This window comes from Somniosus microcephalus, unplaced genomic scaffold, assembly GCF_052327205.1.
Source record: "Somniosus microcephalus isolate GS21.2 unplaced genomic scaffold, FLI_Smic_1.0 unresolved_chr7, whole genome shotgun sequence".
Taxonomy (NCBI): Eukaryota; Metazoa; Chordata; class Chondrichthyes; order Squaliformes; family Somniosidae; genus Somniosus; species Somniosus microcephalus.
Window position 1 is genome coordinate 44,997,232 of NW_028225185.1, and position 26,348 is coordinate 45,023,579.

The 26,348-nt window shown below is 49.5% G+C and overlaps 1 protein-coding gene across 1 annotated transcript; it reads right to left on the minus strand.

Moving 5' to 3' along the window:
* Positions 1-20,951: 20,951 nt before the first annotated feature.
* LOC147086864 (tubulin alpha chain-like) lies at positions 20,952-24,378 on the minus strand. Its single transcript, XM_085979066.1, has 5 exons — positions 24,291-24,378; positions 23,300-23,522; positions 23,026-23,174; positions 21,866-22,546; positions 20,952-21,340 (listed from the first exon to the last, which is right to left on the minus strand). The coding sequence occupies exons 1-5, from the start codon at positions 24,291-24,293 to the stop codon at positions 21,044-21,046; spliced, it is 1,353 nt and encodes a 450-aa protein (XP_085835192.1). The 5' UTR covers positions 24,294-24,378; the 3' UTR covers positions 20,952-21,043.
* Between the last annotated feature and the right edge of the window lie 1,970 nt (positions 24,379-26,348).

Sequence of the window (26,348 nt, forward strand, 5' to 3'; positions counted from 1 at the left end):
AATCTTCCTCTACACTGTCTCCATCAAACACTCCCAGCACAATTACAGCACGGGTTAGATACAGAGTAAAGCTCCCTCTACACTGTACCATCAAACACTCCCAGGGCTGGTACAGCACGTGCTGGATACAGAGTAAACCTCCCTCGACACTGTCCCATGAAACACCCCCAGGGCAGGTACAGCACGGGTTAGATACAGAGTAAAGCTCCCTCTACACTGTCCCATCAAACAATCCCAGGGCAGGTACAGCACGGGTTAGATACAGAGTAAAGCTCCCTGTACACTGTCCCATCAAACACTCCCAGGGCAGGTACAGCACGGGTTAGATACAGAGTAAAGCTCCCTCTACACTGTCCCATCAAACACTCCCAGGGCAGGTGCAGCACAGGGTTAGATACAGAGTAAAGCTCCCTCTACACTGTCCCATCAAACACTCCCAGGGGAGGTGCAGCACAGGTTAGATACAGAGTAAAGCTCCCTCTACACTGTCCCCATCAAACACTCCCAGGGCAGGTACAGCACGGGTTAGATACAGAGTAAAGCTCCCTCTACACTGTCCATTAAACACTCCCAGGGCAGGTACAGCACGGGTTGGATACAGAGTAAAGCTCCCTCTACACTGTCCCCATCAAACACTCCCAGGGCAGGTACAGCACGGGTTAGATGCAGAATAAAGCTCCCTCTACACTGTCCCATCAAACACTGCCAGGGCAGGTACAGCACGGGTTAGATACAGAGTAAAGCTCTCTCTACACTGTCCCATCAAACACTCCCACGGCAGGTACAGCACGGGTTAGATACAGAGTAAAGCTCCCGCTACACTGTCCCATCAAACACCCCCAGGGCAGGTACAGCACAGGTTAGATACAGAGTAAAGCTCCCTCTACACTGTCCCCATCAAACACCCCCAGGGCAGGTACAGCACGGGTTAGATACAGATTAAAGCTCCCTCTACACTGTCCCATCAAACACTCCCAGGGCAGGTACAGCACGGGTTAGATACATAGTGAAGCTCCCTCTACACTGTCCCGTCAAACACTCCCAGGGCAGGTACAGCACGGGTTAGATTCAGAGTAAAGCTCCATCGACACTGTCCCATCAAACACTCCCATGGCAGGTACAGCACGGGTTAGATACAGAGTAAAGCTCCCTCTACACTGTCCCCATCAAACACTCCCAGGGCAGGTACAGCACGGGTTAGATACAGCGTAAAGCTCCCTCTACACTGTCCCATCAGACACTCCCAGGGCAGGTACAGCACGGGTTAGATACAGAGTAACCTCCCTCTGCACTGTCCCATCAAACACTCCCAGGGCAGGTGCAGCACGGGTTAGATACAGAGTAAAGCTCCCTCTACACTGTCCCCATCAAACATTCCCAGGGGAGGTACAGCTCGGGTTAGATACAGAGTAAAGCTCCCTCTACACTGTCCCATCAAACACTCCCAGGGCAGGTACAGCATGGGTTAGATACAGAGTAAAGCTCCCTCTACACTGTCCCATCAAACACTCCCAGGGCAGGTACAGCACGGGTTAGATACATAGTGAAGCTCCCTCTACACTGTCCCGTCAAACACTCCCAGGGCAGGTACAGCACGGGTTAGATTCAGAGTAAAGCTCCATCGACACTGTCCCATCAAACACTCCCAGGGCAGGTACAGCACGGGTTAGATACAGATTAAAGCTCCCTCTACACTGTCCCATCAAACACTCCCAGGGCAGGTACAGCACGGGTTAGATACATAGTGAAGCTCCCTCTACACTGTCCCGTCAAACACTCCCAGGGCAGGTACAGCACGGGTTAGATTCAGAGTAAAGCTCCATCGACACTGTCCCATCAAACACTCCCATGGCAGGTACAGCACGGGTTAGATACAGAGTAAAGCTCCCTCTACACTGTCCCCATCAAACACTCCCAGGGCAGGTACAGCACGGGTTAGATACAGCGTAAAGCTCCCTCTACACTGTCCCATCAGACACTCCCAGGGCAGGTACAGCACGGGTTAGATACAGAGTAACCTCCCTCTGCACTGTCCCATCAAACACTCCCAGGGCAGGTGCAGCACGGGTTAGATACAGAGTAAAGCTCCCTCTACACTGTCCCCATCAAACATTCCCAGGGGAGGTACAGCTCGGGTTAGATACAGAGTAAAGCTCCCTCTACACTGTCCCATCAAACACTCCCAGGGCAGGTACAGCATGGGTTAGATACAGAGTAAAGCTCCCTCTACACTGTCCCATCAAACACTCCCAGGGCAGGTACAGCACTGGGTTAGATACAGAGTAAAGCTCCCTCTACACTGTCCCCATCAAACAATCCCAGGGCAGGTACAGCACGTGTTAGATACAGAGTAAAGCTCCCTCTACACTGTCCCATCAAACACTCCCAGGGCAGGTACAGCACGGGTTAGATACAGAGTAAAGCTCCCTCTACACTGTCCCATCAAACACTCCCAGGGCAGGTACAGCACGGGTTAGGTGCAGAGTAAAGCTCCCTCTACACTGTCCCCATCAAACAATCCCAGGGCAGGTACAGCACGTGTTAGATACAGAGTAAAGCTCCCTCTACACTGTCCCATCAAACACTCCAAGGGCAGGTACAGCACGGGTAAGATACAGAGTAAAGCTCCCTCTACACTGTCCCATCAAACACTCCCAGGGCAGGTACAGCACGGGTAAGATACAGAGTAAAGCTCCCTCTACACTGTCCCATCAAACACTCCCAGGGCAGGTACAGCATGGGTTAGATACAGAGTAAAGCTCCCTCTACACTGTCCCCATCAAACACTCCCAGGGCAGGTACAGCACGGGTTAGATAAAGAGTAAAGCTCCCTCTACACTGTCCCCATCAAACATCCCAGGGCAGGTACAGCACGGGTTAGATACAGAGTAAAGCTCCCTCTACACTGTCCCATCAAACACTCCCAGGGCAGGTACAGCACGGGTTGGATACAGAGTAAAGCTCCCTCTACACTGTCCCCATCAAACACTCCCAGGGCAGGTACAGCACGGGTTAGATGCAGAATAAAGCTCCCTCTACACTGTCCCATCAAACACTGCCAGGGCAGGTACAGCACGGTTTAGATACAGAGTAAAGCTCTCTCTACACTGTCCCATCAAACACTCCCAGGGCAGGTACAGCACGGGTTAGATACAGAGTAAAGCTCCCTCTACACTGTCCCATCAAACACCCCCAGGGCAGGTACAGCACAGGTTAGATACAGAGTAAAGCTCCCTCTACTCTGTCCCCATCAAACACTCCCAGGGCAGGTACAGCACGGGTTAGATACAGATTAAAGCTCCCTCTACACTGTACAATCAAACACTCCCAGGGTAGGTACAGCACGTGCTGGATACAGAGTAAACCTCCCTCGACACTGCCCCATCAAACACCCCCAGGGCAGGTACAGCACGGGTTAGATACAGAGTAAAGCTCCCTCTACACTGTCCCCATCAAACACTCCCAGGGCAGGTACAGCACGGGTTAGAAACAGAGTAAAGCTCCATCTACATTGTCCCATCAAACACTCCCAGGGCATTTACAGCACGGGTTAGATACAGAGTAAAGCTCCGTCTGCACTGTCCCATCAAACACTCCCAGGGCAGGTACAGCACGGGTTAGATGCAGAGTAAAGCTCCCTCTACACTGTCCCATCAAACACTGCCAGGGCAGGTACAGCACGGGTTAGATACAGAGTAAAGCTCTCTCTACACTGTCCCATCAAAAACTCCCAGGGCAGGTACAGCACAGGTTAGATACAGAGTAAAGCTCCCTCTACACTGTCCCATGAAACACCCCCAGGGCAGGTACAGCTCAGGTAAGATACAGAGTAAAGCTCCCTCTACACTGTCCCCATCAAACACTCCCAGGGCAGGTACAGCACGGGTTAGATACAGATTAAAGCTCCCTCTACACTGTCCCATCAAACACTCCCAGGGCAGGTACAGCACGGGTTAGATTCAGAGTAAAGCTCCCTCGACACTGTCCCATCAAACACTCCCAGGCCAGGTACAGCACAGGTTAAATACAGAGTAAAGCTCCCTCTACACTGTCCCATCAAACACTCCCAGGGCAGGTACAGCACGAGGTTAGATACAGAGTAAAGCTCCCGCTACACTGTCCCCATCAAATACTCCCAGGGCAGGTACAGCACGGGTTAAATGCAGAGTAAAGCTCCCTCTACACTGTCCCCATCAAACACTCCCAGGGCAGGTACAGCACGGGCTAGATGCAGAGTAAAGCTCCCTCTGCACTGTCCCCATCAAACACTCCCAGGGCAGGTACAGCACGGGTTAGATACAGAGTAAAGCTCCCTCTACACTGTCCCCATCAAACACTCCCAGGGCAGGTACAGCACGGGTTAGATACAGAGTAAAGCTCCCTCTACATTGTCCCCATCAAACACTCCCAGGGCCGGTACAGCACGGGTTAGATACAGAGAAAAGCTCCCTCTACATTGTCCCCATCAAACACTCCCAGGGCAGGTACAGCACGGGTTAGATACAGAGTAAAGCTCCCTCTACATTGTCCCCATCAAACACTCCCAGGGCAGGTACAGCACGGGTTAGATACAGAGTAAAGCTCCCTCTACACTGTCCCCATCAAACACTCCCAGGGCAGGTACAGCACGGGTTAGATACAGAGTAAAGCTCCCTCTGCACTGTCCCCATCAAACACTCCCAGGGCAGGTACAGCACGGGTTAGATACAGAGTAAAGCTCCCTCTACACTGTCCCCATCAAACACTCCCAGGGCAGGTACAGCACGGGTTAGATACAGAGTAAAGCTCCCTCTAAGCTGTCCCATCAAACACTCCCAGGGCAGGTACAGCACGGGTTAGATACACAGTAAAGCTCCCTCTACACTGTCCCATCAAACACTCCCAGGGCAGGTACAGCACTGTTCGATACAGAGTAAATCTTCCTCTACACTGTCCCATCAAACACTCCCAGGGCAGGTACAGCACGGGTTAGATACAGAGTAAAGCTCCCTCTACACTTTCCCATCAAACACTCCCAGGGCAGGTACAGCACAGGTTCGATACAGAGTAAAGCTCACTCTACCCTGTCCCATCAAGCACTCCCAGAGCAGGTACAGCATGGGTTAGATACAGAGTAAAGCAACCTCTACACTGTCCCCATCAAACACTCCCAGGGCAGGTACAGCACGGGTTAGATACAGAGTAAATCTTCCTCTACACTGTCTCCATCAAACACTCCCAGCACAATTACAGCACGGGTTAGATACAGAGTAAAGCTCCCTCTACACTGTACCATCAAACACTCCCAGGGCTGGTACAGCACGTGCTGGATACAGAGTAAACCTCCCTCGACACTGTCCCATTTAACACCCCCAGGGCAGGTACAGCACGGGTTAGATACAGAGTAAAGCTCCCTCTACACTGTCCCATCAAACAATCCCAGGGCAGGTACAGCACAGGTTAGATACAGAATAAAGCTCCCTCTACACTGTCCCCATCAAACACTCCCAGGGCAGGTACAGCACGGGATAGATACAGAGTAAATCTCCCTCTACACTGTCCCATCAAACACTCCCAGGGCAGGTACAGCACGGGTTCGATACAGAGTAAAGCTCCCTCTACACTGTCCCCATCAAACACTCCCAGGGCAGGTACAGCACGGGTTAGATACAGAGTAAAGCTCCCTGTACACTGTCCCATCAAACACTCCCAGGGCAGGTACAGCACGGGTTAGATACAGAGTAAAGCTCCCTCTACACTGTCCCATCAAACACTCCCAGGGCAGGTGCAGCACAGGATTAGATACAGAGTAAAGCTCCCTCTACACTGTCCCATCAAACACTCCCAGGGGAGGTGCAGCACAGGTTAGATACAGAGTAAAGCTCCCTCTACACTGTCCCCATCAAACACTCCCAGGGCAGGTACAGCACGGGTTAGATACAGAGTAAAGCTCCCTCTACACTGTCCATTAAACACTCCCAGGGCAGGTACAGCACGGGTTGGATACAGAGTAAAGCTCCCTCTACACTGTCCCCATCAAACACTCCCAGGGCAGGTACAGCACGGGTTAGATGCAGAATAAAGCTCCCTCTACACTGTCCCATCAAACACTGCCAGGGCAGGTACAGCACGGGTTAGATACAGAGTAAAGCTCTCTCTACACTGTCCCATCAAACACTCCCAGGGCAGGTACAGCACGGGTTAGATACAGAGTAAAGCTCCCGCTACACTGTCCCATCAAACACCCCCAGGGCAGGTACAGCACAGGTTAGATACAGAGTAAAGCTCCCTCTACACTGTCCCCATCAAACACCCCCAGGGCAGGTACAGCACGGGTTAGATACAGATTAAAGCTCCCTCTACACTGTCCCATCAAACACTCCCAGGGCAGGTACAGCACGGGTTAGATACAGAGTGAAGCTCCCTCTACACTGTCCCGTCAAACACTCCCAGGGCAGGTACAGCACGGGTTAGATTCAGAGTAAAGCTCCCTCGACACTGTCCCATCAAACACTCCCATGGCAGGTACAGCACGGGTTAGATACAGAGTAAAGCTCCCTCTACACTGTCCCCATCAAACACTCCCAGGGCAGGTACAGCACGGGTTAGATACAGCGTAAAGCTCCCTCTACACTGTCCCATCAGACACTCCCAGGGCAGGTACAGCACGGGTTAGATACAGAGTAACCTCCCTCTGCACTGTCCCATCAAACACTCCCAGGGCAGGTGCAGCACGGGTTAGATACAGAGTAAAGCTCCCTCTACACTGTCCCCATCAAACATTCCCAGGGGAGGTACAGCACGGGTTAGATACAGAGTAAAGCTCCCTCTACACTGTCCCATCAAACACTCCCAGGGCAGGTACAGCATGGGTTAGATACAGAGTAAAGCTCCCTCTACACTGTCCCATCAAACACTCCCAGGGCAGGTACAGCACTGGGTTAGATACAGAGTAAAGCTCCCTCTACACTGTCCCCATCAAACAATCCCAGGGCAGGTACAGCACGTGTTAGATACAGAGTAAAGCTCCCTCTACACTGTCCCATCAAACACTCCCAGGGCAGGTACAGCACGGGTTAGATACAGAGTAAAGCTCCCTCTACACTGTCCCATCAAACACTCCCAGGGCAGGTACAGCACGGGTTAGGTGCAGAGTAAAGCTCCCTCTACACTGTCCCCATCAAACAATCCCAGGGCAGGTACAGCACGTGTTAGATACAGAGTAAAGCTCCCTCTACACTGTCCCATCAAACACTCCCAGGGCAGGTACAGCACGGGGTTAGATACAGAGTAAAGCTCCCTCTACACTGTCCCCATCAAACACTCCAAGGGCAGGTACAGCACGGGTAAGATACAGAGTAAAGCTCCCTCTACACTGTCCCATCAAACACTCCCAGGGCAGGTACAGCACGGGTAAGATACAGAGTAAAGCTCCCTCTACACTGTCCCATCAAACACTCCCAGGGCAGGTACAGCATGGGTTAGATACAGAGTAAAGCTCCCTCTACACTGTCCCCATCAAACACTCCCAGGGCAGGTACAGCACGGGTTAGATAAAGAGTAAAGCTCCCTCTACACTGTCCCCATCAAACATCCCAGGGCAGGTACAGCACGGGTTAGATACAGAGTAAAGCTCCCTCTACACTGTCCCATCAGACACTCCCAGGGCAGGTACAGCACGGGTTAGATACAGAGTAACCTCCCTCTGCACTGTCCCATCAAACACTCCCAGGGCAGGTGCAGCACGGGTTAGATACAGAGTAAAGCTCCCTCTACACTGTCCCCATCAAACATTCCCAGGGGAGGTACAGCACGGGTTAGATACAGAGTAAAGCTCCCTCTACACTGTCCCATCAAACACTCCCAGGGCAGGTACAGCATGGGTTAGATACAGAGTAAAGCTCCCTCTACACTGTCCCATCAAACACTCCCAGGGCAGGTACAGCACTGGCTTAGATACAGAGTAAAGCTCCCTCTACACTGTCCCCATCAAACAATCCCAGGGCAGGTACAGCACGTGTTAGATACAGAGTAAAGCTCCCTCTACACTGTCCCATCAAACACTCCCAGGGCAGGTACAGCACGGGTTAGATACAGAGTAAAGCTCCCTCTACACTGTCCCATCAAACACTCCCAGGGCAGGTACAGCACGGGTTAGGTGCAGAGTAAAGCTCCCTCTACACTGTCCCCATCAAACAATCCCAGGGCAGGTACAGCACGTGTTAGATACAGAGTAAAGCTCCCTCTACACTGTCCCATCAAACACTCCCAGGGCAGGTACAGCACGGGGTTAGATACAGAGTAAAGCTCCCTCTACACTGTCCCCATCAAACACTCCAAGGGCAGGTACAGCACGGGTAAGATACAGAGTAAAGCTCCCTCTACACTGTCCCATCAAACACTCCCAGGGCAGGTACAGCACGGGTAAGATACAGAGTAAAGCTCCCTCTACACTGTCCCATCAAACACTCCCAGGGCAGGTACAGCATGGGTTAGATACAGAGTAAAGCTCCCTCTACACTGTCCCCATCAAACACTCCCAGGGCAGGTACAGCACGGGTTAGATAAAGAGTAAAGCTCCCTCTACACTGTCCCCATCAAACATCCCAGGGCAGGTACAGCACGGGTTAGATACAGAGTAAAGCTCCCTCTACACTGTCCCATCAAACACTCCCAGGGCAGGTACAGCACGGGTTAGATACAGAGTAAAGCTCCCTCTGCACTGTCCCATCAAACACTCCCAGGGCAGGTACAGCACGGGTTAGATACAGAGTAAAGCTCCCTCTACACTGTCCCATCAAACACTCCCAGGGCAGGTACAGCACGGGTAAGATACAGAGTAAAGCTCCCTCTACACTGTCCCATCAAACACTCCCAGGGCAGGTACAGCACGGGTTAGATACAGAGTAAAGCTCCCACTACACTGTCCCATCAAACACTCCCAGGGCAGGTACAGCACGGGGTTAGATACAGAGTAAAGCTCCCTCTACACTGTCCCCATCAAACACTCCCAGGGCAGGTACAGCACGGGTTAGATACAGAGTAAAGCTCCCTCTACACTGTCCCATCAAACACTCCCAGGGCAGGTACAGCACGGGTAAGATACAGAGTAAAGCTCCCTCTACACTGTCCCATCAAACACTCCCAGGGCAGGTACAGCACGGGTTAGATACAGAGTAAAGCTCCCACTACACTGTCCCATCAAACACTCCCAGGGCAGGTACAGCACGGGGTTAGATACAGAGTAAAGCTCCCTCTACACTGTCCCATCAAACACTCCCAGGGCAGGTACAGCACGGGTTAGATACAGAGTAAAGCTCCCTCTACACTGTCCCATCAAACACTCCCAGGGCAGGTACAGCACGGGTTAGATACAGAGTAAAGCTCCCTCTAACAACAACAACCTGCACTTATGCAGCACCTTTAAAGTAATAAAACGTCCTAAGGCGGTTCACAGGAACGTTATCAAACAAAATTTGACACCGAAAGGAAATATTAGGGCAGAAAAGAGTTCGGTTTTAAGGAGCGTCTTAAAGGAGGCAAGAGAGCCGGAGAGGTTTGGGGAGGGAACTCCAGATCTTCGGGCCTTGTCAGCTGAAGGCACGACCAGCAATGGTGGAGCGATTAAAATCAGGGATACTCAAGAGGCCAGAATTAGAGGAGCGCAGAGATCGCGGAGGGTTGTGTGGCTGGAACAGATTACAGAGGTAGCGAGGTGCAAGGCCATGGAGGGATTTGAAAACAACAATAAGAATTTTAAAATGGAGGCATTTTAATTGTTTGTACATTGCTCCTGTGAAGCGCCTTAACGTTTTACTGCATTAAAGACGCTATATCAATACAAGTTGTTGTTGTTTTTGATGATGTATTTAAGAGTGGTAACCTGGTGCAGTTTTACTAGTAGAGCTGAAGATGGTTCATCACCAGAAATAAGCACTTTTAATGAGGATGTTTAGTCCTTCATCTGTGAATAACCTGATTTAAAATCACTGAAAATGACTTTAAAAGAACTATACTGGACCATAAAATAGTTTCTTTGGTGCACACTCGTCAGTTTCTTAATAAATTAAATATCTTTTGATCTGAAAATACTTTGAAACTGTGCCTACTGGCGCAGGTGCGCCTAAGAAAATGAGCACAATTTGAAGAGTTTTCCCCAGCCAGCCCAATCATAGAAACATAGAAGATAGGAGCAGGAGTAGGCCATTCGGCCCCTCGAGCCTGCTCCGCCATTCAATGCGATCATGGCTGATCATCCAAATTCAATACCCTGTCCCTGCTTTCTCCCCATATCCCTTGATCCCTTTAGCCTTAAGAAAAATATCCAACTCCTTCTTGAATATATTTAATGAATTGGCCTCTACTGCCTTCTGTGGTAGAGAATTCCACAGGTTCACCACTCTCTGGGTGAAGAAATTCCTCCCCATTTCTGTCCTAAATGGCTTACCCCTTATCCTTAGACTGTGACCCCTGATTCTGGGCTCCCCTGCCATCGGGAACACCCTTCCTGCATCTAGTCTGTCCAGTCCTGTCAGAATTTTATAAGTTTCAATGAGATCCCCTCTCATTCTTCTAAACTCCAGCGAGTATAAGCCCAATCGACCCAATCTCTCCTCATACGTCATTCCTGCCATCCCAGGTATCAGTCTGGTGAATCTTCGCTGCACTCCCTCCATGGCAAGAACATCCTTCCTCAGATAAGGCGACCCGGGGAATGTTTCAAAACTGCACACAATACTCAAGGTGTGGTCTCACCAAGGCCCTGTACAACTGTAGCAAGACATTCTTGTTCCTGTACTCGAAGCCTCTCGCTACTAAGGCCAACATACTGTAGTGTATGTACACGTCTACCTTTAAGGAAACTATTGTATGTAACCGTTCACCTTTAAGAGAACTACTTTAGGTGTGGCACTACTTGTTTGGCTTCTGTATACTGTAATACCGACAGTGACCACACCAGTATATAAGTGTTGTGGCAGGATTGCTGGGGCAGATTCGCCCTGACCTTCGAATAGTAAAGACCTGTTTGTTTGTTATTCCTGAAGTCTGTGTCGTTATTAACTGTACAACCCACAGACTTTACAGTGGCGACGAGTCCGATCGTACCCTGCAGCAAGACTACCAAAGCAACTAAAGAACGTCGAAGAGAGGCAACCGCCCTCGTCGTTATGCTGGAAGAAAACACGAGGCTGCAGCAATAGAAAGGAGGAAGACTTTAGCAACAAAAGCTTCCATCAGCAACAGGCACTGACTACCCTTCTACCACGGTGCGGAGTGAGCCAATCAGCAGGAAACAAGGCGGCTGCGGAGACTGTGAGTAGGGGAAAGTGTAACGAAATCCGGAGGATAAGGACTGTGCACTCGACCACGGTCGAGGGGGAGCAGAGCTGGTCAGGAAGGCGGGTCCAACGGCGTCGTGAGATAGCCGGACCGCGATCGGCGGGAAAAGCCGGGCAGCAACCGAAGCCACGAAGCGCTGAGACCGGGAGCAGGCGCGGGAAGAGAGAAACTCAGCCGCAGCCGGCGAGGGAAGCACCGGACTGCGTGAGGGCTGGGAGGTGAACGGGAGCCGGGCGTGTGGGAGAGGCAGAGCCGACCAAAGGAGGCTGCGCGAGAGCCAGTCCAGCGGCTGAACTGTTCTCCACCAACGGGGTACCCAGCGCCGGTAGAGCCGAACGTGGGGGAGAGAGAGACAGAGCCGAGCAAGGGGAGAGAGACTGCGCGAGAGCCAGTCCAGCGGCTGAACTGTTCTCCGTGAACGGGGTACCCAGCGCCGGTAGAGCCGTGCGAGCGGGAGAGAAAGACAGAGCCAAGTAAGGGGAGCTGTGCGGAAGCCAGCCCAGCGGCTGAACCTGTCCGCTGTGGGGAAAGCGTACCCCTCCCACCAGGGAAGAAACGCGGGAAGCCGCCATTAGGCGGAGAAGACGACAGACGCGGGAGACCGCCATTGAAGGGGCGGGGAGAGAAGGAAAGAGCGGGAAACCGCCATTTTCGCGGGAAAAACCACCATCTTAGAAATAAATAAATAATAAATAAGAATTTAAAGAAATACTTGTGCTGCTCCCAAGGAAAGGAAGATGCCTAAGCGAGGGAATATTAACGATTTTAATTCTGAGATAGAAGACTGGGCCACGTACGTGGAACACATCGAGATCTATTGTGAAGCCAACAAAATAGAGGAAGACGACAAAGCGATAACATTGCTAAACTCGATGGGCGCAAAGACATACGGGCTCTTGAAGCATCTACTAGCACCAGCTAAACCGGCGGATCAGACTTTCGAAGGGATTGTGGCTGTTCTGAAGGACCACTTGAACCCCACACCGTTGATGTTGGCTGAACGATTCAAATTCTATGCAAGAACGCAACGGAAAGACGAAAGCAACGCGGAGTATTTGGTCGAACTGCGTAGGCTAGCGAAATGCTGCCAGTTCGGAGGGAATCTGACAGAGGCACTGCGAGACAAGTTCGTATGTGGATTGTCCAAAGAAGGGACGCAAAAGCGACTACTGGAAGAGAATGACCTCACACTAGACAGGGCTGTCCTTACAGCTGCATCGCACGAAGCCGCAGCGAAAGGAACGGCAGAAATGCAGCTGAAGGCGGCGGCACTCGGGGTGGACCAAATTACCTCGAATACAACAAAATGCTATCGTTGTGGGAAGACAACGCACGACCAGAATCAATGCTGGTTTAAGAACCAAGAATGTAGGAAATGTGGCAAACTGGGTCACATCGCAAAGGTATGCCGGTCAGGGAAGAAGACCAACAACCAAAGGAAGCCACCACAAGAAAAGTACAGCAAGGTACACAAGGTGGCTGAGAAGAGTTCAGACGAACAGAATTCAGACTCAGACCCAAACAACCAGGAGCTGGGTAGTCTGAGAATTCACAATGTGGGGAGGGAAGCTGATCTACAAACTATCTGGGTCATGCTAAGAATAGCTGGAGTCCAAGTAAGAATGGAGTTGGACACTGGATCAGCTCTATCAGTCATCAATCGAAGGGACTACCACCGGCTATTCTCTCACATACCCTTAAGGAATACCAAGTTCGTATTACAGACATACACGGGGCATAAGGTATACCCCATGGGGAAGATAAGAGTCAAGGTGAGAGATAGGGGTAAAGAACACCCAAGAATGAACTTGTACGTATTATCTGAGGGAGGACCACCACTTCTAGGACGAGAGTGGATCAAGGAAATAGACATGGAATGGCACTATCTAAAAGCCATAATGAGTGAGGACTCGGTGCAAGCTATCAGCTCAGATTCTGAAACGGATGACGATAAGACCAACTCAAATATGGAAGACAAGGCTAAAATGAACTTGCCGACTATGGTGGAGAAAACGAAGACATGCATAAAGGCTTATGCTACTGAGAAGAATAAAGCTTCAGAGCAGAACTCCAGTTTGACAGAGAATTCTGAGCCTGTTCAAGTTAAGGACTTATCCACGACGGAAGAACACCGAACTCGGACTCAAACTTATTTCAAAGTACGACAACAATTGGAACAGTTGAGCTACCGTCTCGTACAAGAGATGAAAACAATGGAAAAGTTCTGGGACACCGAATGGGAGAACCTGGAAAGACAGCAGAGGCAGCTAGCTCAAGCAAAGAGCGACCATAGAGCCATTGTGACCAATTACCGATCACATCTCCCTTATGATGTTCAGGAGTTAGAATATTTGCATGATCGAGAGATACAGCATAAAGGCAAACCACGCTACACTGAGGATTTTGTTCTGCAATTGGAGACGGAGCTAGTGCAGGCAAGGTTAAGAGAAGCTGAATCGCAGTGTGCACTTAAAGATATGCAGAAAAAAATCTTGGACATGGAAAAGAGAAACGCTTCTTTACCTGATGTGAATAATGTGGCCATGTTGCAATAGGAGCTTATAGGGGCGAAACTGAAAGAAGCTAAGCAAAGGATGTTGGAACTTGAAACACAGAACCAAATCAGCAGTAACCAGCTATGTCAAGCAGAGAAGGAGTGCTATGGTCTACATGAGAAGGTGCAATATCTCTCAGCCCAGAATAAGGGACTACTCACTCAGTTAAATGAAAGTAATCGGAAAATGGCTGAGATAGACTGCAAGAATAAAGAAGATTTGATGGCAGTGAGACTTCGAGAGGCAGATAGCATAGCAGCCTTGGCTGAACTCCAACAGGAAATTGCGAAAGAAGCAAATGAAGAGGAATCTTCAGGAAGCCAGGATGTTATTCCAGTTCTTCTCTACGACTCCTTACAAGCAGAGTGTGAGAAGTTGAAAGAACAGTATGAACAGGCCCAGGCTACAATTCTGGAGGGGGTTAACTCGGCAACCTCCGAAAAGCTAGTTCCAGTAGAAGCATATGAACAACTAAAGGTTGAACATGAGCAAGAAGTCCAAAGGCTGCAGGAAATTCTTGATGAGCTCAAGGCCAAGACAGACTCATCGGTAGAAGTTCCATCCATAGATGAGAAATTAGAGGTGAAAGACATGGCAGAACATGAAAGACAAGATGTCCAAGAACTCATAAAAATATTGAAGGAAACCCAAGACAAATATGAGGCGGCAATGTCCGAGGTTCAACAACTTGAAGAACAGATTCAACTGGGAATCCTTTCAGTGGAAGAAAAGGAAACTGTAAGAAACACAGAGACTGTAAGAATGGCCCCTGAACATGAGCTAGAGAGCATCAGGGCGCAACTTTTCCGAGCGCTGAAAGCCAAAGTACAAGAGGAACAGAAGGTGGAAGCATTGGAGGAAAAGGTGGATGAAATGGAGAAGACTCTGATCCACAGTGTTCCCGTGGAAGAGTTAACGGTCAGCCAACTCCTTCATATGCTGAGGGAAAAGACTCTGCAATGGGAGCAATCTGAACACGAGCTTCAATCTTCAACGGGAAGGAGTTCGGAGCTCTCAAAAGTTTGGGAAATAGCTGAGGTTGCAAAACAGACTTTACTGGGATGCCAAAAGTACGCTGAATCGCGTCTATGTGAACAACAGAATGTTGAAACAGCTGCTCCAGTAGAAGGATTGAATAGCCCGATCAATCAATCCCCAAGGGAAGGGGAAGTGTTGAAATCACAAATGAGGTCATTAGTGAAGGATTTGCAGGAAACCCAGGAAGAGCGGGATGAAGATGAATGCATGAAGAAGTCTTTTCAAGAAAGATGTCTAGGGAAGGAACCACAGTCGGCTAACGTCCAGATGGGTAAGGAGGAAGTAGAAGGCCCTCTCGCTGGCCTAACTCAGGACGACCCTGAATATTACCATGACCTGTTGAGTGACACTGAATATTACGAGGATCTGGTCTGCCCAGTTTGTGATGAAAACTCCCAAAGTGCTGAAATCAGGATGAAGCACTTAAAGTCGAAGGAACATAGAGAGTTGGTGGCGCTACAGCTGGCAGCCGAGAAGGGAGCCCCGAGAGTCTCAAAAAGGCAGAAAAGAAAAAGAAGAGGCAGAAGACAATAACTATCTAAAATATTATCACTTCTACCAGCTCAGGAGGGGACCTACGAAAGGAGCTAAATTAGTTGAAAAGTGGGAAATTATCAAGACAGCCAGTTGGTTATAAAAGTCGGCACTGCCGGTTCAACAGGACGAAAGTTCAAGCTGTTACGTCAAGGAAAAGGCTATGGAGGAGTCACACTATCCATGTGAACCGGCTACACCAAAGAGATGTTGTTCGGACCAAGTCAAGATTGGAGACTGAATCTGTGAACTGTTCCCGCAGAGACTGACTTTGTGAACTGTTTCCCACCGAGATTATATCTGTAAAGTGTTTTATAGGAAGTTGAAGATATGTATGTTTAATGGGGACTCTGTAAGTAATAAGCTAAAAAGGGAGGATTGTAGTGTATGTACCCGTCTACCTTTAAGGAAACTATTGTATGTAACCGTTCACCTTTAAGAGAACTACTTTAGGTGTGGCACTACTTGTTTGGCTTCTGTATACTGTAATACCGACAGTGACCACACCAGTATATAAGTGTTGTGGCAGGATTGCTGGGGCAGATTCGCCCTGACCTTCGAATAGTAAAGACCTGTTTGTTTGTTATTCCTGAAGTCTGTGTCGTTATTAACTGTACAACCCACAGACTTTACACATACCATTTGCCTTCTTAACCGCCTGCTGCACCTGCATGCTTACCTTCAGCGACTGGTGCACAAGGACACCCAGGTCTCGCTGCCCTTCCCCTTCTCCCAATCTATTGCCATTCAGATAATAATCTGCCTTCCTGTTTTTGCCACCAAAGTGGATAACCTCGCATTTATCCACTTTATACTGCATCTGCCATGCATCTGCCCAATCACCCAACCTATCCAAATCATCCTGGAGTTTCTCAGCATCCTCCTCACAGCACACACGCCCACCCAGCTTTGTGTCGTCTGCAATCAGCAGAATCTCGCAATTTCGAGCTGGGGTGCGGAGGGGGGCGGGTAGCCAGTTTCCTGGGCGGGGCCTGATTCGGGCGATTTGAATCTTGAAGCAGCGTAAAAGATCGAGAAAAACACGAGCGTATGTGGTTTTGGGTGCGACTCCAGGACGTTTAAAATTTCCTGATCTTTTGCGCTGGTTCAGCGGATTTCACTTGTCTTGTGCTGGAATAACTAACGAAAACTCGACCCCATTATTTGTGATTTGAACGTAAGCCCTGATTTTGAGCTGACCCGTTGATCAGGAATAGGGCAGGTTTGGATCGGACTCCTGAATGACTTCATTGGAGATTAAAATCAGACGGTGTAATACAGCTGTCCCACTCAAATGCCCAGCCCACCCCCCCCCCCCATTCCAGTCAGGCGAGTAAGGGCAAAACTACCCCAATAGTGTCAGTTTGGCTCAGTCATTCTCACTCTCCCTCGGCCGACACTCCAGGGCAGTACTGAGGGAATGCTGCACCGTCGGAGGTGTCATCTTTCAGATGAGACGTCAAGCCATCCTGTTCAGGTGGATGTTACAGATCCTACGGCACTATTGGAAGAAGAGCGGGGGAATTCTCTCTCTGTCCTGGGACCAACATTCCTCCCTCAGTCAGATTATTTGGTAATTTATCTCATTGCTGTTTGTGGGATTGTGTGAGAAATTGGCAGCCGCATTTTCCGGTGGCGGGGAAGCTTTCAGAAACAATAATCCGGGAGAAAATTAACAGCCACTTGGGCAAACATGGACTAACAATTTGTCACGGGCAAATCCTGTTTGACTAATTTGATTGAGTTTTTTGATGAGGCAATAGAGGGTGGATGAGGACAGTGCAGTTGATGTTGTGTATATTGACTTTCAAAAGGCATTTGATAAAGTTCCACATATTAGGCTTGTTAGCAAAATTAAAGCCCGTGGGATATAAGGGGCAGTTGCAGCATGGATATAAAATTAGCTACGGGATAGAAAACAGAGAGTTGTGATGAATGGCTGTTTTTCGACTGGTGGGAGGTATACAGTGGTGTTCCCCAGTGTTCAGTACTATGACCACTGCTGTTTTTGATCATTTGGAAATTTGCAAATGACACGGAACTTGGAAGTGTTACAAACAGTGAGGAAGATAGTAATAGACTTCAAAAGGACATAGACAGGCTGGTGGAATGGGCGGACACATGGTACAGGAAACTCTCGATTTACCGGCACCTGAATAACCGGAAATCTCTGTTAACCGGCAAAATTCAGGAGTAGGTTCAGGTAAGTTTTACTTCATATTAGTGGCCGTTCCTGGATCTGTGGCTGTGTAACCGGGGTTCCTGCACTTGTTGCTAAGCAACAGGGACGCTTGGTCTGTGGCCGGAGTTCCTGCACCTGTTGCTAAGCAACAGGGAAGCCTGGATATGTTGCTGTGTACGGGGCTCTCGTACCTTTTAACTATACCTCTCAGTAATCCAGACTTGTTGATAAACCGGCACCATGCCGGTCCCGTCGGTGCCGGATAAAAAAAGAGTTTCCTGTAGATGAAATTAAACGCAGAAAAGTGTGAGGTGATGCATTTTGGTAGATTGACGGTGGAGAGACAATACAAGCCAAATGGTATAATTTTAAACGGGGTGCAAGAAGAAAGAGACGAGAATGGTTCGAGGGATGAGAGATTGCAGTTACATGGATAGACTGGAGAAGCTGGGGTTCTTCTCCTTAGAGCAGAGAAGGTTAAGGGGAGATTGACCAGAATGGTACCAGGGATGAGGGACTTCAGTGACGTGGAGAGACTGGAGAAGCTGGGATTGTTCTCCTTGGAGCAGAGAAGGTTAAGGGGAGATTGACCAGAATGGTACCAGGGATGAGGGACTTCAGTGACGTGGAGAGACTGGAGAAGCTGGGGTTCTTCTCCTTAGAGCAGAGAAGGTTAAGGGGAGATTGACCAGAATGGTACCAGGGATGAGGGACTTCAGTGACGTGGAGAGACTGGAGAAGCTGGGATTGTTCTCCTTGGAGCAGAGACGGTTAAGGGGAGATTGACCAGAATGGTACCAGGGATGAGGGACTTCAGTGATGTGGAGAGACTGGAGAAGCTGGGATTGTTCTCCTTAGAGCAGAGAAGGTTAAGGGGAGATTGACCAGAATGGTACCAGGGATGAGGGACTTCAGTGATGTGGATAGACTGGAGAAGCTGGGGTTGTTCTCCTTAGAGCAGAGAAGGCTAAGGGGAGATTGACCAGAATGGTACCAGGGATGAGGGACTTCAGTGATGTGGAGAGACTGGAGAAGCTGGGATTGTTCTCCTTAGAGCAGAGAAGGTTTAGGGGAGATTGACCAGAATGGTACCAGGGATGAGGGACTTCAGTTACGTGGAGAGACTGGAGAAGCTGGGGTTGTTCTCCTTGGAGCAGAGAAGGTTTAGGAGAGATTGACCAGAATGGTACCAGTGATGAGGGACTTCAGTTACGTGGAGAGACTGGAGAAGCTGGGGTTGTTCTCCTTAGAGCAGAGAAGGTTAAGGGGAGATTGACCAGAATGGTACCAGGGATGAGGGACTTCAGTGATGTGGCGAGACTGGAGAAGCTGGGGTTGTTCTCCTTAGAGCAGAGAAGGTTAAGGGGAGATTGACCAGAATGGTACCAGGGATGAGGGACTTCAGTGATGTGGAGAGACTGGAGAAGCTGGGATTGTTCTCCTTAGAGCAGAGAAGGTTTAGGGGAGATTGACCAGAATGGTACCAGGGATGAGGGACTTCAGTGACGTGGAGAGACTGGAGAAGCTGGGGTTGTTCTCCTTAGAGCAGAGAAGGTTAAGGGGAGATTGACCAGAATGGTACCAGGGATGAGGGACTTCAGTGATGTGGCGAGACTGGAGAAGCTGGGGTTGTTCTCCTTAGAGCAGAGAAGGTTAAGGGGAGATTGACCAGAATGGTACCAGGGATGAGGGACTTCAGTGATGTGGAGAGACTGGAGAAGCTGGGATTGTTCTCCTTAGAGCAGAGAAGGTTTAGGGGAGATTGACCAGAATGGTACCAGGGATGAGGGACTTCAGTTACGTGGAGAGACTGGAGAAGCTGGGGTTGTTCTCCTTAGAGCAGAGAAGGTTAAGGGGAGATTGACCAGAATGGTACCAGGGATGAGAGACTTCAGTGATGTGGACAGACTGGAGAAGCTGGGGTTGTTCTCCTTAGAGCAGAGAAGGTTAAGGGGAGATTGACCAGAATGGTACCAGGGATGAGGCTCTTCAGTTGTGTGGATAGACTGGAGAAGCTGGGGTTATTCTCCTTAGAGCAGAGAAGGTTAAGGGGAGATTGACCAGAATGGTCCCAGGGATGAGGGACTTCAGTGACGTGGAGAGACTGGAGAAGCTGGGATTGTTCTCCTTGGAGCAGAGAAGGTTAAGGGGAGATTGACCAGAATGGCACCAGGGGTGAGGGACTTCAGTGATGTGGAGAGACTGGAGAAGCTGGGATTGTTCTCCTTAGAGCAGAGAAGGTTTAGGGGAGATTGACCAGAATGGTACCAGGGATGAGGGACTTCAGTGATGTGGAGAGACTGGAGAAGCTGGGGTTGTTCTCCTTAGAGCAGAGAAGGTTAAGGGGAGATTGACCAGAATGGTACCAGAGATGAGGGACTTCAGTGATGTGGAGAGACTGGAGAAGCTGGGGTTGTTCTCCTTAGAGCAGAGAAGGTTAAGGGGAGAGTGACCAGAATGGTACCAGGGATGAGGGACTTCAGTGACGTGGAGAGACTGGAGAAGCTGGGATTGTTCTCCTTAGAGCGGAGAAGGCTAAGAGGAGATTTGATAAAGGTTTTTAAAATTATGAAGGGTTAGATAGAATAAATAAAGACAAACTGGTTTCCAAATGGCTGAAGGGTCAATAACCAGAGGGCACAGGTTAAAGGTGATTGGCAAAAGAACCAGAGGTGAAATGAGGAAGAACTTTTTTAGGCAACGAGTGGTTAGGATTTGGAATGCGCTGCCTGATAGGGCGATGCATACAGATTCAATAGTAGCCTTCAAAAGGGGATTGGAGAAATACTTGAAGGAGAAAACAGTTGCAGGGATGGGGGGGGAAGAGTGAGAGAATGCGACTAACTGGATTGCTCTTCGAATGAGCCAGTGCAGACTTGATGGGCCGAATGGCCTCCTTCTGTGCTGTATTAGTCTATGATTTCCTACATTTCAACAGTGACTACACCTCAACAGTCCTTCATTGCCGGTAAAGCGCTTTGGGACATCCTGAGAACATGAAAGGTGTAAAAATGCAATTTCTTTGTTCTTCGATATTATGATTGAGCTTTTGAGAATTACTTCAGTCTTCACTATTCTGGGCCATGAGTGAATAACGAACAATCACGAAAAATTATTACAGCTTGGAGGAGGGCAATGGGCCCCGAGAAAGATTGGACAGTGTTTTAATGACTGAGGTGCTCTGTGACACCAGGACGGCAGCCATGTGGAGCTGGACTAACCCCCAGTCTGGGTCCATTCACTGTATTGTTACTTCAACCCTCTTCTTTAACACCCATGTTGTGCACTTGTGGCTTTTAAAAAAAATCGACAAACTAACAAAATGATGTAAAAATACATTTATTTTCTTAAATATTATTCGTAACGTAAATGTGAATTATAGTTAAACTACTTTTACATTCTAAGTAATTAAATTTTATTCTTCCTCCTCCGCCTTTCTGTCCAGTGAGGAAGAATCGACCCCCACCTCTTCGTAATCCTTCTCGAGTGAGGCCATGTCCTCCCGGGCGTCCTGGAACTCCCCTTCCTCCAGCCCCTCTCCCACGTACCAGTGGACAAAGGCCCGCTTGGCGTACATCTTGTCGAATTTGAGGTTGAGGCGGGTCCAGGCCAAGGAAATGGCGGTGGTGTTGCTCAGCATACAGAGGGCGCGCTGCACCTTGGCCAGATCACCCCCCGGCACCACCGTCGGGGGCTGGTAGTTGATGCCCACCTGTGGGGGAAAGAGAATACGGTAGATTTCAGTTGCACAGAAAGAAGCTTCAGAATCACATCTGTTGGCCGCCAATTATTTGTCAGAAAGATAAATTTATGGAAGTATTTGTGTCTCTCACTGTAGAAAAACCTGGCCCTGGTTTATCACTGGGCTCTTCCCCACTTATAAAGCTTCAGTTTCTGATGGAAGGTCACTGTGTAATGAGGCTGCGTTCTGGAGCTAATTCAATTCTTTATTTTATCGTCGCCAATGAGGCTTTCAATTTCAGGAACCCTTTTTCTTTCAATTACAGGACTTCTCCTGGGACATTCAGGGCTGCAACCAAGGATTGAAGTGGAGAATTCCACCTCAAGCCACAGAGGGAGTTCCTCTTTGGGCCAGGAGTGGGGAGGGGTCTGTTCCTGAATGGTGGAACATGCTTTGACCCAAACTGTAGACACGTATTGTACACCTTGGAGATCAGTTTACCACAATCCAGGTTTCCTCAGGGCCCCATGGATTGGACACAGAACCCACACTTACCTTGAACCCAGTCGGGCACCAATCAACAAACTGGATCGAGCGCTTGGTCTTAATGGTGGCAATGGAGGCGTTGACATCCTTCGGCACCACGTCTCCTCGGTACAGCATGCAGCACGCCATGTACTTGCCCTGGCGAGGGTCACACTTCACCATCTGGTTGGCTGGCTCAAAGCAGGCGTTGGTGATCTCAGACACAGATAGCTGTTCGTGGTAAGCCTTCTCAGCCGAAATAAGGGGCGCGTAGTTCACCAGCGGGAAGTGAATGCGGGGATAGGGGACCAGGTTGGTTTGGAACTCAGTCAGGTCCACGTTGAGGGCACCGTCGAACCGTAGCGACGCCGTGATGGACGACACTATCTGTGCGATGAGACGGTTGAGGTTGGTGTACGTTGGGCGCTCAATGTCAAGGTTACGCCGACAGATGTCGTAAATGGCCTCGTTGTCCACCATGAAGGCGCAGTCAGAGTGCTCGAGGGTGCAGTGGGTGACGAGCACGGAGTTGTAGGGCTCGACCACCGCGGTGGAAATCTGCGGCGCCGGGTAAATGGCAAACTCCAGTTTGGATTTCTTGCCGTAGTCGACGGAGAGTCTCTCCATCAGGAGGGAAGTAAAGCCCGAGCCGGTCCCACCCCCGAAACTGTGGAAGATGAGGAATCCCTGCAGTCCTGTGCACTGGTCAGCCTGTGGGCAAAGAGAGTACAAGACATTAAAAGGGAGTCAGAAATAGAATCTATCATCAAACAATGAACGACTGCACAGGTGCAAATGGACAGAATGTCCCTGGTGGCACAGAGCAGTGGGAGCTGGGGCAATGGGGCAGTGGGAGTCTGGAGGGAGGGAGGAATGAGAGTTGGGGAGGAGGGAACTCAGGGTGAAAAGCACTGCGGGCACTGAGTGTGTATTGAGGTTGGGGGACCATGAAATTCCCAGCCACCTTTCATGGATGTGATTGGTTATGGGCATACTGGAGTGACATCAATAAGTGATACTGGAATGAATGAGCAGGATTTGTGTACTTGAGTCACATGGCCAGGAACAAGGCGTTATTTGTACCAATAGAACAGGACAGTGAGTGATGGGGAGATGGGGGAGTGGTAAACAGTGAGACGGGACATTGGGTGCCACTAGGATTGGGCACTGGGAGCTGATACAGAACCTACCAGCTTCCGCATGCGATCCAAGACCAGATCCACAATCTCTTTGCCGATGGAGCAGTGACCCCGGGCGTAGTTATTGGCCGCATCCTCCTTGCCGGTGATGAGCTGCTCGGGGTGAAAGAGCTGTCGGTAGGTGCCGGTGCGGACCTCATCTGGGGGCAGAGAATTAAAAACAGGAACACAGAACATTACAGTGACTTAGATACATTCAGGCCACATTGAAATGCGTTTAGTGAGAGCACTGACTGACCAACCCATCAACAATCTCCCCCCTTACCAATCACTGTGGGCTCCAGATCTATAAACACGGCCCTGGGAACGTGCTTGCCCGCCCCCGTCTCACTGAAGAAGGTGTTGAAGGAGTCGTCACCACCTCCGATGGTCTTGTCACTGGGCATCTGCCCATCCGGCTGGATCCCATGCTCCAGGCAATACAGCTCCCAGCAAGCGTTGCCGATCTGCACACCCGCCTGGCCAATGTGGACTGAAATACACTCACGCTAAAGAGGGAAGAACACATGATTATTCACACCGGTAGGAGGGCAATGCTTTATACAGTCAGTGGAGCTGGAAGGAGAAGGGTGTGTGGGCAGCAAAGCATTCTGTTACAGTCACTTGTGGATCCCATCCATTCCCTGTGAATCCCACCTGCTCTCCCTGATGGATCCCCCAATCCCTGTGGATCTCTCCGTCACTCCTGTGGATTGCCCCAATCTCCATGGATCCCTCCCTCTGCACCCTGTGGATCCCCATTCCTCTTGTGACCATTTCCGATGGATCCCAGTGCTCCCTTCGGATGTCCACCTCCCTGTGCATTCCCACTCCCTGTGGACTCCCCCCTCCCTATGTATCCTCTCTCCCAGTGGATTCCTACTCTTCCTGTGGATTCCCGCTCTCTCCATGTGTTCACCTTTCACTGGCACTCCCTCTTTCCATGTCGATTGTCCTTCTCCCTGTGGACCCCCGTAGGCTCCCGCTCTCCTTTCCTGTACTGATATCCCTGTGGATCCATTCCATCTCATGTGAATCCCTTCCCTCTCCCTGTAGATCGCTCAATCCGAGTGGATACCTGTTCTCAGCCCCTGGGCCAACACCCGCTGAGGTTTCCCCACCCCACCTTATAGATTGATTACTCCGAGTGGATCCCTTCTCTCTCCCCGCCGAATCCCACTCTTGCAGTGGTTCTCACTGTGTGTGGATCTCTCTCTCTCTCTCTCTCTCTCTCTGATCAACACCCTCACCCTGTGCGTCCCCCCGCGCCCACTCACCATGATCTCCTTGTCTTCTCGCAGCTCCTGACAATGTGCCGGGTGTCGCCGCTCCCGCTATTTATACCGCGCTCGGTAGAATGCTCCAATCAGCCCAATCGGGCTCTGATTGGTCTGTGTGAACAAAAGACTGTTATTCGTCAAACAATAACAAAGAATGTTCGGCGCTCAGCGCTGATTGGTTCTCTGTGTAGGAGGCGGAACAAAGGGCTCGCAACAATCTATTATTGGAGGAGCACCAAGGCAACGAGGGGCCATTATTGTCTCTCAGACACACATCCATCAATCAAACCCCAATCAATGTGAACCCCATCAATCAGACCCGAACCAATCACACCCCCATCAATCAGACTTCAATCAATCACACCCCTATCAATCAGACTTCAATCAATCACACCCCCATCAATCAGACTTCAATCAATCACACCCCCATCAATCAGACTTCAATCAATCACACCCCTATCAATCAGACTTCAATCAATCACACCCCTATCAATCAGACTTCAATCAATCACACCCCCATCAATCAGACTTCAATCAATCACACCCCTATCAATCAGACTTCAATCAATCACACCCCTATCAATCAGACTTCAATCAATCACACCCCCATCAATCAGACTTCAATCAATCAGAACCCCATCAATCAGACTTCAATCAATCACACCCCTATCAATCAGACTTCAATCAATCACACCCCTATCAATCAGACTTCAATCAATCACACCCCATCAATCAGACCCGAACCAATCACACCCCCATCAATCAGACTTCAATCAATCACACCCCTATCAATCAGACTTCAATCAATCACACCCCCATCAATCAGACTTCAATCAATCACACCCCCATCAATCAGACTTCAATCAATCACACCCCATCAATCAGACTTCAATCAATCACACCCCCATCAATCAGACTTCAATCAATCACACCCCATCAATCAGACTTCAATCAATCACACCCCATCAATCAGACCCGAACCAATCACACCCCCATCAATCAGACTTCAATCAATCACACCCCATCAATCAGACTTCAATCAATCACACCCCATCAATCAGACTTCAATCAATCACACCCCCATCAATCAGACTTCAATCAATCACACCCCATCAATCAGACCCGAACCAATCACAGCCCCATCAATCAGACTTCAATCAATCACACCCCATCAATCAGACTTCAATCAATCACACCCCATCAATCAGACCCGAACCAATCACACCCCCATCAATCAGACTTCAATCAATCACACCCCATCAATCAGACTTCAATCAATCACACCCCATCAATCAGACTTCAATCGATCACACCCCCATCAATCAGACTTCAATCGATCACACCCCCATCAATCAGACTTCAATCGATCACACCCCCATCAATCAGACTTCAATCGATCACACCCCCATCAATCAGACTTCAATCGATCACACCCCCATCAATCAGACTTCAATCGATCACACCCCCATCAATCAGACTTCAATCGATCATACCCCCATCAATCAGACTTCAATCGATCACACCCCCATCAATCAGACTTCAATCGATCACACCCCCATCAATCAGACTTCAATCAATCACACCACATCAATCAGACTTCAATCAATCACACCCCATCAATCAGACTTCAATCAATCACACCCCCATCAATCAGACTTCAATCAATCACACCCCCATCAATCAGACTTCAATCAATCACACCCCCATCAATCAGACTTCAATCAATCACACCCCCATCAATCAGACTTCAATCAATCACACCCCCATCAATCAGACTTCAATCGATCACACCCCCATCAATCAGACTTCAATCGATCACACCCCATCAATCAGACTTCAATCAATCACACCCCCATCAATCAGACTTCAATCAATCACACCCCCATCAATCAGACTTCAATCAATCACACCACATCAATCAGACTTCAATCAATCACACCCCATCAATCAGACTTCAATCAATCACACCCCCATCAATCAGACTTCAATCAATCACACCCCCATCAATCAGACTTCAATCAATCACACCCCCATCAATCAGACTTCAATCAATCA

Excerpts from the sequence above, each read along its gene's own strand:
- LOC147086864 (XM_085979066.1), bottom strand. Across the intron at positions 23,175-23,299 it reads TCTGGAGCCCACAGTGATTG|ATGAGGTCCGCACCGGCACC; the intron begins GTAAGGGGGGAG and ends CTCTGCCCCCAG. Across the intron at positions 21,341-21,865 it reads GGTGCCCGACTGGGTTCAAG|GTGGGCATCAACTACCAGCC; the intron begins GTAAGTGTGGGT and ends TTTCCCCCACAG.